This window comes from Erinaceus europaeus, chromosome 16, assembly GCF_950295315.1.
Source record: "Erinaceus europaeus chromosome 16, mEriEur2.1, whole genome shotgun sequence".
NCBI classification, from domain to species: domain Eukaryota; kingdom Metazoa; phylum Chordata; class Mammalia; order Eulipotyphla; family Erinaceidae; genus Erinaceus; species Erinaceus europaeus.
This window is the reverse complement of record NC_080177.1, coordinates 32,675,690-32,690,003: the sequence shown is the minus strand read 5'-3', so window position 1 is coordinate 32,690,003 and position 14,314 is coordinate 32,675,690. Positions and strand designations below refer to the sequence as shown.

Below are 14,314 nucleotides of genomic sequence, written 5' to 3'. Positions count from 1 at the left end.
AAAAGGGATTTCTACCCGTTCGCAGTTAACAGAGGTGATTGAGGGACTGGTGTGCATGTAGTGTTTTCACTGTGTTGCCAACAATTTCTCTATCTGTGCTGTGAAGACCTCTGAGCATGACAGGTGACTAATGAGAAACCCTTCTCTCAGTAAACAGCCAGTCACTGGACCTAAGTACCAGGTGGCAGCTGTAGGACCAGGAGGCCATTGCTGACTTTACATACTGGCACATCCCTGGGAAACCAGTGGTGCTGGGGAGGCTGGTCCAGAATAGTAAGGCTTAAAAAGGACTTTCAAAAATCACATAGGTCTAATGGCCACAGTTAAGGGTCTGTAGATCAATTGGAAATCACGAGGATTAGCTGGGGTGTTTGCATCTCAAAAGAAAATAATAATTCAGGAGTCTGGGTGGTAGCGCAGAGGGATAAGCGCGTATGATGCAAAGTGCAAGGACAGGCATAAGGATCTCGATTCGAGCCCCCAGCTCCCCCCTCACCTGCAGGGGAGTCGCTTCACAGGTGGTGAAGCAGGTCTGTAGGTGTCTTTCTCTCCCCCTCTCTGTCTTCCCCTCCTCTCTCCATTTCTCTCTGTCCTATCCGACAATGACATAAATAATAACAACAATAATAACTACAACAGTAAAACAAGGGCAACAAAAGGGAATAAATAAATACTTAAAAAAATTAAAAAAAGAAAAAAGAATAATTCAAGGAGTATTAGGGTTATGAGATTTTTTTTTTCCATACCTAGATGCAAGTAGATCATTACACATTATCCACTTTGTTTTTCTTTTGATCTACAGCTACTCTCCAAAGAGACCGAATCTTCAAACACTTTACCAGGAAGCGCCAAAGGGCTATGCGAAGGCGAGTCCACCAGATCAATGGACACAAGTTTATGGCCACGTACCTGAGGCAGCCAACCTACTGCTCTCACTGCAGGGAGTTCATCTGGTAAGAGGCTCCCTGGCTCTTTGCCCCCTATGAGTTTATGTAATTTCAGTGAAAAAGCAGAATTGATAGGAATGGTTGTAGGACCTTTTTTTTTTTTGGTCTTTCTTTTTTTAAAATCTTTTTTAAATAGTATTTATTTATTATTGGATAGAGGCAAAGAGAAATTGAGATGGGAGGAAGAGATAGTGAGGGAGAGAGACAGAAAGACACTGCAGCCCTGCTTCACCACTTGTGAAGCTTTCCCTTGCAGGTGGGGACCTGGGGCTTGAACTCAGCTCCTTGTGCACTGTAATGTGAGTGCTTAACCAGGTATGCCACCGCCTGGCCCCTTTTTTGTCTTCTAATACATTGACTGGGATTCTAATCCTCATGAAAAAAAAAAAGAGTTTGCAGATTCTAGTTCTAATGTTAATGATGATGTTGTTGTTTTCAACAGTTATCAAGAACTTGTTAGAAAGCACAGAGAACAAAACAAGTCAGTCAGTGCCTAACCACTAAACTGACTAATCAGCCCCCAGGAAGAGACAGAAAGATCAGTATTGCTTTAACAATACTGTAAAGGCATGATTCATGTAACAAAATTGTTTCTTGCAAACGAACACACTTGTAGTCTTCAGCCTTGAAGGTTCAACTGAAGGTAATAGCTTTCAGTGACTAGAATACTACTGATATTTAGGAAGGAAGATAATTAACAGTGAGAAATTTTAGATGATTTGGGGCAATATCTTACTGCACATGTGACTCCAGCATATGTCAGTGGTAGATCTACTATGTAAAATAAATTTCAGTAATAGTTATCATTAATGTTAATATTATACACATGTAAGGGTTGTTAGAAAAGTCATGACACAGTTTTACATAGAAAAATATATTATGGGGGATCAAGCGGTAGCACAGCGGGTTGGGCATGTGTGGCGCAAAGCGCAAGGACCCGCGTTATGATCCCGGTTTGAGCCCCCTGCTCCCCACCTGCAGGGGAGTCGCTTCACAGGCGGTGAAGCAGATCTGCAGGTGTCTTTCCTTCTCCCCTCCTCTGTCTTCCCCTCCTCTCTCCATTTCTCTCTGTCCTATCCAACAATGAATGACATCAACAGCAACAATAATAACCACACAAGGCTACAACAACAAGGGCAACAAAAAGAGGGAAAAATGGCCTCCAGGAGCAGTAGATTCGCAGGCACTGAGCCCCAGCAGTAACCCTGGAGGCAAAAGAAAAATACATCATGGTGGTCCAGGAGGTGGCACAGTGGATGAAGCATTGACCTTTCAAGCACTAGGTCCTGAGTTCGATCCCCAGCGGCACATATACCAGAGTGATATCTGGTTCTTTCTCTCTCTTCTCCTCTTTCTCATTAATGAATAAATAAAATCTTTAAATAAAAAAAGAAAATATATCATGACTTTTCCAACATCCCAGTATTTGGAAAGAGAATACATACACACACACACACACACACACACACACACACACACCTCTCTGTACTCCTAAACCTCTACACCTTAGAAGAAATCATCATTTAAATGCCTGTAACATGAAAGGAGATCTATTTTTTGTTGCCACTTTTAGTCATTTGGTAAAGGCAAAAGTCCTTGGTTTAGAATAATTTATCAGTATTGATTAATTGCTCTGAAAAAAAATTTTGGTTACTTTAAATTTCATACCTTTTAGTAGTGAGAATCTAGGGTTAGTGTGTCTGGTATTTTATTTAAATCAAGGCCCTAAACTGACTACACTTGTACTATAACAACTGTAATCTTTAGGGAAAAAGTTCTTACACAGTTTCTACTCTGGCATCTTTGAGTCCACTTTCTTTTCTTTCTCCCTTTCTCTCTCTGTAACATTGTCTCTATCTCTATCTGTCTGTCTGTCTCTCTCAACACCATGGTTATCACTGGTGTTTGGTACTCCCAGTGCCACAACCCCCTTTTTGGATGGTGGATAAGAGGCAGAGATACAAATATAACACCATGGAGAGACACCTTCATTACTGGTCTGCCACTTGTGAAGCTCCTATCCTGCAAGTGGGAACCAGGTGTTTGAACCTGGGTCCTCACACATGGTAACATACATGCTCTTCCAGGTACACCTCCACTTGGCTTCTGAGCTCCTTTCCTCCTTTTTAGTGACCTACGCTCTCTGGTTATCTCACCCTGAAGTAGCCTGGTTATTTCATGTCTGTGTCCTGCCTTTATGTCCTGCCTGCCTCTGGAAGCATTTGTGATGATGACCTGTGGCTGCCACTAACATTCTTAATGGAAACTTTACTTGATAACTTCGGTAAAGTTTTCCACTAACGAAATATTTAGCTTTTTATCCAGCTATTCTTGTCACTCACACAAACACATACGTACTCACACACAATAAAAATATTGGTGTATGTTTTGCATATAAATGGTTAAGAGTATGGACTCTGCAGGGGTTGGGTGGTAGCACACTCAGTTAAGTGCACATAGTGCGAAGTGCAAGGCTCCTGCCTGGTTCAAGCCCCTGGCTCCCCACCTGTGTGTGGGGATGGGTCTTTTCACAAATAGTGAAGCAGATCTGCAGGTGTTTGTCTTTCTCTCCTCCTCTCTGTCTTCCCCATCTCTCTCAATTTCTCTCTGTCCTATCCAACAACAATGGAAAAAAAGATGGTGGCCAGGAGCAGTGGAGTCATAGTGCAGGCACTGAGCCCCAGTGATGACCCTGAAGGCAAAAAAAAAAAAAAGTGTATACTCTGTTTTTTTTTTTTTTGCTTCTAGGGCTATTGCTGGAGCTCAGTGCCTGCACCATGAATCCACTGCTCCTGGAGGCCATTTTTACCCCCTTTCATTGCCCTTGTTGTTGTAGCCTTGTTGTGGTTATTATTATTGTTGTTGATTATCACTGATAGATAGGACAGAGAGAAATCAAGAGAGGAGGGGAAGATGGGGAGAGAAAGATAGACACCTGCAGACCTGCTTCACCGCCTGTGAAGTGACTCCCCCTGCAGGTGGGGAGCGGGGGGAGGGGGCTCGAACTGAATGGATCCTTACTCGGGTCCTTGCGCTTTATGCCACGCGCGCCCAACCCACTGTGCTACCGCCTGACCCCCTCTGGTCTTCATTTCTATCATCAGCTAGACAACCTTGACAAGTCATATAATCTGTCAATATCTCATTTACAAAACGGAGATGGTAATTTTGTGTTGCATATATAATAAACATTTACATAGCATTTAAAGTGTCAGGCATTATTCTAAGTATTTTGCATTCATCGTTCATATATATTCATGATAACTTTCCAAAAAGGTACTGTTACTTTCTCCATTATAGGCAAAAAACCTAGCTCAAAGAAATTCAAAATACCCCCAAATTATACTCAGGCTAACTGACTTTAGAATCTGTGTTCTCTGTACCCTGTCCTATGAGCTGTCTTGTTATTTATTGTTATTATTTTTTGACATTTATTTTCTCCAGGTTCAATTCTGTTCATTTATTTTTTTTTATTTGTGACTAGTAGTGGATTATAAAATTGTAAGATTACAGGGTTTAGTTCCACACCACTCCTACCACCTAAATTCTGTGTCTTCAACCTCCCACCTCCCAGTGATAACCTGCCCTGGTGAACTTTAAATGAAACGATGTGTGTTGGCTGCTTGACTCTGTGCCGGTCCCAGCCTCCCAACCTATCAGTTTAGTCACTAAATGTGGTCTTTGTTGATGGGATGAGAATGGTATCACCACCACCTGGAGACTATATTAGGGAGAGACAGGGACAAATCTGTGGGCAGAGCAGGCAAGTTGTGGTGCACTTCTCCTTGGACATCAGGGGTGGTGTGTACAGAGCAAGAAGGAGGGCACCTCAGGTGAGGCAGCTGTGGTGGACTTGTCTGTTTATGCCAGTGAGCGTGTCTGTGTCCTTGCTTCACAGGGATGTGACAGAGAATTCTAAATAGCATGGTGGTGTCACACTTCAGACTAAGGCTCTGTCACATGACCAGATGAAGGTTTCATTTCATTGAGGACTTAAGGGATTACCTGAGAAGAGGGAATGAGAATAATTTAGCCGTTTATATCATCTGGAATATTCTAATACACCAGATCACTTCCTGTCTGTCTAATACTAACAAATGAGAATTCAGAAAACACTATCTTTACTTTTCCCCTGGAATTGTTTCTCATAAGAGTCTATAGGAGAAAATTGGTTATCTTTCTTACCTGAGGCTCCAAAGGTCCAATGTTTAATTCCCAGCACCATCATAAACCAGAGCTGAGCAGTGCTCTAACTAACTAAATAAATAATAGAAATCGGGGGCCAGGTGGTAGGTAGTACACTTGGTTAAGTGCACATTTTATCATGTGTAAGGAACCCTGGTTGTATGTGTGTGTGTGTGTGTGTGTGTGTGTGTGTAGGGGGTGAGGGCTTCTGGAGCTGTGAAACAGTGCTGCAGGTGTCTCTCTTTCTCCTTTCCTCCCCATCTCCTCCTTCCCTCTCAACTTCTCTCTGTCCTATCAAATAAAAGAAAAAAAAGGAAAAAAAATGGCTACCAGGAATGGTGTATTAATTATGTCTAAACACTGAGCCCCAGTGATAACCTTGGTGGCAATAAAAATAAATAAATAAATAAATAAATACCTAAATAGTATTCTTTACTGTAATTATAGAAATATTGCTGCTAAATATTTGACTGATGACATTTTTCTCTATTATTTTGAACAGGGGAGTGTTTGGGAAACAAGGTTATCAATGCCAAGGTAAGAATACATTTTTAATACTATGCTTAATCTTGTTCATTTGCTAAGAAATGGTTGTGTCAAGAGAAATTGATGTACCAGGAGACAGCCATTAAAATCCTAACAAATAATCCTCGATAGTTATCATTCTGTTCTTAGAGTGAGTATCCCATGAGGTTAGAGTGCTTTAGTTTTGGTTAAATATTGCTGATATTTTAAATTACGTAAAGGGATATTTTAATTTCCAAAGTAGGGATACCTTTTAAAGTATAATTTTTGTCAATGTAGTAATCCATATGAATAAAAAAAAGTTATGAACAGTACTCTTGAACCCTAAAGTGAATTTTGGTTTTCATAATCCTTTTATCAGTAGAGGTGAAAAGTCTCACAAAACCCTTCCTCTTGACCTACATAGAGAAAAATTGTCATTAAAGGTGCTTTTTTTACTTTCTGGTTTGTGAGAAACTTTTAGAGTTGAGCTGTTTACAATCTTGTGCATTCAGTTGATTTTGATTTTCACAATTCTAAGATCCATCTCAATAGTGTTCAGGCAGAATTAGAATGAAATACACATGGCAGTGAAGTGAAACCTCATTTCTCAATTCTAAATGAGAATATAGTCCATAGGACAAAGTCATGTTTTGGCTTGGGCATCTCTCTCTTCAGTACAGAGTCTGAAGTAAACTCTGGTCTACCTTGCACATACAAAGAGAAGTTAGAAACTTTTTGATGGACAGGAATATGATTATCAGTTTAAAATTGCACTATTTAGGGCCCAGGAGGTGGCATGGTGCACCTGGTAGAGCCCATATACTAAAAATATGTGATTTGTAAAGCATATATGTTGTTTGTTTATTTCTCTTCCACTGTGACATTTAGTGCCAGGATATTTGATGGACTGATTTTCACTGGGTCTCCTGCTTTCAAAAGAGCAGGAAAGAACAACAGTTGACATGAAAATACTGTTTTTATTTTTTTCCCACCTCTTTCGATGGAATGTAAAGTTAGATATCTGATTGGAAAGAGATATTCAATATGCTAATATTAATTAAAAGCAAATATACAAATGGAACTTCAGAACATGTAAAATTATTAGTGATAAGTATTATTTATTGATAAATATTATAGATAATTTTTTTTCAAGAATTTGCAAGTCTTTAGTGTACTTCTACCTAACATCAGGAAATCAAGGTACCAGGCAAAAGTAGATAAAACCACAAGGCATTATAGGCAAATCCACCATTATAACTAGAGACTTGAGTGTATCAGCACCTAATCAACCCAGCAGGCAGGAAATTAGTAAGAAAGTACTTGCTCTAACTATATTCTATCACAATTTGACCTAATTGATATTTATAGAGTCTAATAATGACTACGTAGACATTATTATCAAGATTGCAAGGAACATTTACCAACTGAGACTAGTTCGAACTACAAAAAACTTTAAATAGATATCATAAACATGGTCTAGGAGGACCACAACTAAATTATATTGAAATCAACAACAGAAATATAGCTGAAATATTTCCAGTATTTGGAGACTGAACATATTCTAAATAGCACACTAGTCAAAGAAGACTTGAGAAAAAATATGTATGTATTTTAACTGAATGAAGCTACAATATCAAAATTTGTGGGATGTGGCAAAGACAATGCTCAAAAGGAAAGTTATAGCACTAAATGCACATATTAAATAAGAAGAAAGATTAAGGGGCCAGGTGGTAGCACATCTGGTTGAGCAGACATATTACAATGCCAAATGACCTGGGTTTGAGCCCCCTGTTCCCACCTACAGGGGAAAGCTTTGCGAGTGGTGAAGCAGTGCTACAGGTGTCTCTCTTTCTCTTCCCCCCTTTCTATTTCCCCTTTCCTTGCAATTTCTGTCTATTTCTATCAATAAATAAGGGGAAAAAGTTTTTTAAAATAAGACAGATTAAGTTAGTGTTGGAAATTTCTATCTTTGGAAGTTAGAGAACAGAGAAATTTGAGTCTAAGGTGAACAAAAAATCAGTGAGACTGAAAATGGACTAAGTCAAGAGTTGGTTCTTCAAAAAGATTAAAAAAAAATTGATAAATGTCTATCCTAGGTAAAAAAACTTTAAAAAATCTCAGAATAAGAGATTTTTCTGTATAAAAGTTTCCCTAACACAAAAGGACCTGTATCCTGGGCAGTTGCAATTAGGTTCTTCGGAGAATTTAATCTGAAGAAAGTTATATTTGTTTTAAGGTCTAGTACTATTTACTGACATGCCATCTGTCTACATAAACTTAATCCTAAAAACTTTCCTGTATCTTGAAAAAACTTGAAATGATGTGTCTTGTCATACTGCACCATTTCACAAGCTTATCCTTTAATGACAAACTGAACTGAGCACCATGTCAGTTATCTAGATGAAAATGAAACAAAAATGTTATTGAAAAAGCTCTCAGTATTGAATCATTCTGAAAATATGTAATGAATGCCTCCTTTGTTCAAGACATCATGCTGCCTGGGAGTTTTGAGAGCAATCAAGAGGCTATCTGTGGAAGATTTGAAAAGAAGTGGGCAGGCTAGAGAGAAAGCATAATAGTTATGCAAAACAATTTTCATGACTGAGGCTATATATATGTATATATGATCAAATAAAATATTAAATATACATATCATTAAGATAAATAAAATATTAAAAAAGAAATGAGGGAAAAGCTTAGATTGTTAGAGACTGAGAATAGAGACATTTTCAGTCTATAAGAGAAGCCAGAGGCAGTGTATTTTCATGAAAGAGATATGTTTTTAATGATATCTTTTAATAAGCTGAACTTACAGTTACATGACAGGGAAAGAGATTATCTTAGGAATTGAACAGGACATGGGTCCTGTGTTTGGGAAAGTAAGGACTGGAACAAGTCTGGCTTTTACTGGTACATGGAAGAAAGGTAACAGGTAAGCTTGAGGTAGCATTTGCAAGGTCTAAAACAAGACTGGGGATTTGAATCTCTGTGGACTGGCAATAAAACACCCCTGAAAGTTTTAGATCCATCGAGTGGGTGTGATCATAGTCCTGCTGTGAGAAGATTCCTCTGGAAGTGGGTACAGAAAAGATCAAAGCCAGGAAGGGTCCAATAAGCTCAGGACTGGATTACAAAGAGTTTAAGCATGAGCAAAGACCTGAGTTGGATGATAGTAAGGAATACAGGAAGAACACACATGTGTGAGCTGCCATCATGGAGCCCTTATTGATGCTGGTGTAGTGAGCTGTGCAGTAGGCCTTCCGATAACTGTGTAATCACTGGATTTGATTTCCTAGTGTGCACCTGTGTTGTCCATAAGCGCTGCCATCATCTCATTGTTACAGCCTGCACTTGCCAAAACAATATCAACAAAGTGGATTCAAAGGTAAGATGGTAGCATGGTGCTGATTGTCTGCTTCCATCTTTCTCCCTCTCTCCTCTTCCCTTTTACACTCCTAAAAGTTGATACCAGTATTGGAAAGGAATGGACATATAGTTTCTTTTTTTTCTTATTATTATGGCATTTACACTTCTGTACTTTTTTTGCGTGACTTTTTTGATTAGTGGTCATCTGGGATGAGCCCTAGGGATTTATTTTCCACTAATCTTAGACAGGAGTTTTGGATGAGTAATAGAGGCACTGAACTCGACACCAGTAAGTTAGACTTGAATGCTGAGGCCAGCCTCTACTACTTTCTTCTCTATGAGCACTAGCAAGAGACCCATATGTGTCTCAGTTTCTGTCTAAAAATGGGATTAATGCTTCCCTCGTACAGTTAGGAGAGTTAAGCCAGAGAAGATTGATGTGCTGAGAATGCTGTTCACTATAAAATGCACATTCTAAAGGAGGTGACCATTGGCCTCATAGAGCCTCTCAGATTTTAGGGACAGTGTTCACCTATACACAGTGCTTGGAACTCATTCTTGCTGCTGGTTTTGCTTTCCGCAAGGGTAGGCAAATACTCTCCATTTAAGAGGTGGAGAGCAGATGGGCTTACAGATGCTCTGAGGAGGCTGATTCTGGAGCTCAGGAGCACCTTCCTGCACACATACAGGACTGCTAAGGAGTATGTATAGAAGTATAAATCACACCTGCCATGGGAAAGAGGCCAGAAAGGTTACAGGAAGTGTAACAGTCACCTTACTCCCTGTTGTATGTGGCTCTGTTGCTACTCCACATTGTGACAGAGACTGGAGAGCACATGCTTGAATTTGGATTTGGCAAGATTAAAGCAGGGCCTTCACACTCAGGATGTCAGAATGCACATGCCAGGCAGAGGCTGAAAGCTGGAAAAAAAAAAAAAAAAAACCGGTCACTTGATTGTCACTTTGGAATGTTTCATATTCTCTGGATGTCACGTTCTCTCTCCTTTTCTCTTGTAAGGTGAGTATATCTAATCTGTAAAAAACAAAACAAAACAAAACTATTTAATCCTATATTTAAAAGGTTATATAAAATAAGCATGTGTTTAAAAACGTCGGCAGAGAGATAGATAAATATATACAAGAGAAAAATGACAATTTGATTTATATCTTCCCAAATGGTGAATGATCTTAATGCACACCACTGCTTTCTCTCATCTTAATAGAAAGTATATTTAAGAGATAGCATAATAGTATATTTAAGAGATAGCATAATTGTACATAATAGTACAATGATTATGCAAAAAGACTATTGTGCCTTAGGTTCCAAAAACCCAGGTTCAAACCCCTCTCCCCCAAACTACCATATACCAGAGCTGAGCTCTGGTAAAAAGAAAGAAAGAAAGAAAGAAAAAGGAAGAAAGCAGGCAAAAAAAGAAAGGTGGTCCGGGACGTGGCGCAGTGGATAAAGCATCGGACTTTCAAGCAAGAGGTCCTGAGTTCAATCCCCGGCAGCACTTGTACCAAAGTGATGTCTGTCTCTTTCTCTCTCCTCCTATGTTTATCATTAATAAATAAATAAAATATTTTTTAAAAAAGAGCATTGGTATCTGGATTCCTTAGCAGAAATAAAAATGTTTAAAAACAAAAGAGAGAAAGAAAGGAAGAGAGAAGAGGGGAGGGGAGAGGAGGAAAGGAAGCATACTTAGGAACTTTGGTGGTGGGTATGGTATGGAACCATCCCTAGTAATCTTATAACCTTGTTGACTATTGTTAAATCACTATCAAAGAATAGAAAAAAATTAAATGTATTTGATCTGGTTAATTAAATCTGAATAATTAACTTGACTGAGTAAATGAAATAAAATACTGAAACACAATTGTCCTAATAACACTATACTTGGGAGGCTCTTGTTACAGTACTCTGTTTGATTTTGGGGGTGCCAGCATTAAACTTTCAGTATCACATTAAGAGAAGCATGCACTCTTCCACTGAGCTATATTCCCAGCCCTTCTGTTACAGCTTTTACAAAATAATGTTGGCATAGAATTTCAGTTCTCATCCTCCTGTTGTCTTTTCACAGATTGCTGAACAGAGGTTTGGAATCAACATCCCACATAAGTTCAATGTCCACAACTACAAGGTGCCAACGTTCTGCGATCACTGTGGCTCCTTGCTTTGGGGGATCATGCGGCAAGGACTTCAGTGTAAAAGTGAGCTGCTGGGGTCCTGGATATTCACTCTTTCTTGGGACACCGTGCTGTGAGCTTCAGAATGCTAGATGTATAGAATCTGACCTAGGGATGTCTGATACTTTGTAAATGAACACCTTACATTGGTTCTTCTGTGTGTCTTATCAAGAATGTAAACAGAACTATTTCAAAGATCTCTGCCCCAGGATTTCTGCCCCAAAGATGTCCTAACTATAGAGTGTTTTTAAATTTACTGTTCTGACAGGCTAGTTGCCCAAATCAGTTTAGTGCTAATATAGGTCAGTTATTTTGTGTTTTAATAAGTATTTGAAAGAGGGGGAAAATGGAATCTAGATCAGAAGTGGATGAAGACTAGAGGTGGGCTGGCCAAAGAATATTGGGTTCTAGCTGGGGATTAGGTCTAATGATTTTGGTAGAAATAAGCAGAGGTTGAGAAAAAACTTACCTGAGTCTGTTCTGGGTCTCCTGAAAGAGATTATCAGCAAAGTGAGCTGGAGTAAAAGACATTTAAGCATTGGCTGTGGGCTTGCACTTCACTAACTGTGCTCAGTGGGCCTGGGTTTGTAGTTACTGCTTCTGTAAAGGGTCTGGGGTAGGGTTCTGCCTTCTCCTATCAGGAGATGGGGAGCTGTTGAACTGGCATCATCTCCCATTGAGTGTTGCTCCAATGATCTGGATGTCGTGGTTTACCCTATCACCTTTTGAAATACTTGTGTGTTTTAGCCCAAAGCCTTAGACACATTCTGAGTCACCAGGGAAGGCAGAATTGACATCCCTGTAGCTCACTATCATCCATTGATCCATTGACTGCCCAGACTTACTAAACCTGCTTTGTCAATAAAAAGAAGCCAGTCACTTGTCTTTTTTCTCTCTTTGAAACAGACATGAATAATTCTTTCATGTATCCACAACTACAGGTAGTTCATGCATATCTTTAACTCAGTCTCTTTGCCTGGTCATAATGCTGTGGTCTCACCTGGGCCTGAATTTCCAGGGTGACAGTCACTTTCTGCTTCTTTGTAGTTGTTGCAAACATGCAGAAGCATTCTTTGTGTTGTTCTGATCCCTGGAGGCTAAGGCCAGTATACGTGCAGAGATCCTGTAATCTTTGCTTTTATGGTTATGTGGCACTTTTGCAAGACCATTGTAGGCTTATGTATCACACCAGCCTTCCTGAGAGAAGTAGATTTCCCAGAAGGCTTAAGTCTTCTTTGCAAGAGACCCGTTCAGAAAGCTCTACTTCACTGGATTATCTTTTGCTCAACATGGGCTTGCTTGATTACATATATTTAGTCCCTATAAAACCTGGATCTGTGTGTGCATGCTTCCAAAGGTAGACCAGCACTACAGAGGCAGGCATTTGTTGCTTACTGTCTCAGCCCGCCTCCATCAACGAGGCCCTTGTCAAGAAACCGTGTCCGAAGTTTCTTCTGTTGATTAAACCTCAGGTCTTTCTTGCTCAGCAGAAGCTGAGCTTGCTGTGCTGTTTTTTAAAAACTGTTGCCTCTGCTATCCTTTACACTCCACCCCATGAAGCAGTTAGAACCACAGCCCCACAGGATGCTGAGCTCTGTGCTAGGAGGACTGCCCAACTATAACAATACTCAGAAAAGAAAGCTTGACTCAGGTTTTTCTCTCAGATACACCATCTCATCCTGTTTGAACAATGATCTGCATGTGACATTTGCACTGCTACCTTCTAGTGAAGGTTAGAAGGGAAAGCCTAAAGTCAGTTGCCATGATTCCTTGCTATTTAATTGACTGAGCTGTCACTGTGATGAACGTTTTGATCTCTGTGTTGAACTTGCACTGTTAGCTAGGACTAAGATGAATGTCTTTCATTGAGTCACAGTGAAAAGAAAAATAAAAGGTATTTGAAATGCATTGTTCTTCCAGATGCCTGCCTTTCTACCATGTTCCACAGAAGCCAGAAATAAAAGAAAATGTCAGGCATTGTTAGAAGCATATGTGGGATTTTATGAGAAGATGGCATTCTTTAGCCTGTACTATTTTCTCTGTCAGAATCTTGCAGGTTATTGAAATTCTCTTTGGCAGCATACATTGGTTGACCTGGCTCCTGTCTGACTGAGAATTCCTTTTTCCTTTCTCCTCCAGTCTGTAAAATGAATGTCCACATTCGATGTCAGGCAAATGTAGCACCTAACTGTGGGGTCAATGCAGTGGAACTCGCCAAGACCCTGGCAGGGATGGGCCTCCAGCCTGGAAATATTTCTCCAACCTCGGTGAGACTTTGCTTTTTTTTTTTTTTTCCTTCTTCACGCATTGTAATTTATAGGCCATTCAGCTGTAGTGAGTCCAAATGAGCCCATTTAACATCATTAGTGTTCCTAATCTCAGCAAATGTAATACACAGATTTATTGCACTTTTTATGAGCATTTTGCCTTACAAGTGAAACTTTTCCTAAGACTGGATGATGAGAAAAGTAACAAGCATGTAGGTATAGCCGGAAGCAGGGAAAGGATTATTATTTTTTAAATCACTTTCCTTCCCTTGGGTCTACTAGAACCCTGAAATTCAGGGCCTGGGCTCTGCTTCTTGGAGGGACCTTGGCAATGCACTTGACCAGTGTATCTGGGCCTGTGTTTCCTTCTTTCTGAAGGAATTGAACTTGAAAGTCTCGGAGGCTTTCCAGGGTCCTGGAATCCAGCAGCCCTGCATTTTTTGTTTATGGGTTGTGAATTTTATCTCTTGAGTTCAGCCATACACAGGAGTTCCTTCCTCTCGGCTCTCGGGAGTGGGTGTGGTTGTGTCAGTTGCCGTGCACTTGCTTTGTCTTACAACCTCCCGAGTGACCTTCACTTCACCTGCTTTCGTCCATGAGAGCCTTGGCCACTTCCCTGGCCCATATCCTTTTGTTGCCTTCCTGGCCAGAGTCTGCAGATTGTTGAGAAAGTGCCATGGCTATGACTGTGACATCGAAAGGCGCAGCTTGCTATTGGACTCTAGAAAATTCTAGGGTGACATATCTTGGGGTGCTTCAAAAAGGAAGTACAATTAGTCTCAGGTTCATCATCACTCACCACCCCATTTCCTTTTTCACTGAAAGGTCCTTGCCTAGCAGAACAGAGACTCGTCT

The 14,314-nt window shown here is 40.1% G+C and overlaps 1 protein-coding gene and 1 long non-coding RNA gene across 2 annotated transcripts in view; one reads left to right on the top strand and one right to left on the bottom strand.

The window, feature by feature from the left end:
* The window catches only part of LOC132533432 (uncharacterized), a 941,342-nt gene that overhangs the window by 580,024 nt on the left and 347,004 nt on the right, over nt 1–14,314 (bottom strand). The gene's annotated exons all lie outside the window — the stretch shown is intronic.
* The window catches only part of PRKCH (protein kinase C eta), a 256,943-nt gene that overhangs the window by 139,564 nt on the left and 103,065 nt on the right, over nt 1–14,314 (top strand). Inside the window, exons 3-7 of the mRNA XM_007519272.3 lie at nt 803–953; nt 5,635–5,669; nt 8,936–9,024; nt 11,087–11,216; nt 13,332–13,459. Of these exons, the coding sequence (XP_007519334.1) occupies nt 803–953; nt 5,635–5,669; nt 8,936–9,024; nt 11,087–11,216; nt 13,332–13,459 (533 nt within the window). The remainder of the gene's footprint in view (nt 1–802; nt 954–5,634; nt 5,670–8,935; nt 9,025–11,086; nt 11,217–13,331; nt 13,460–14,314) is intronic.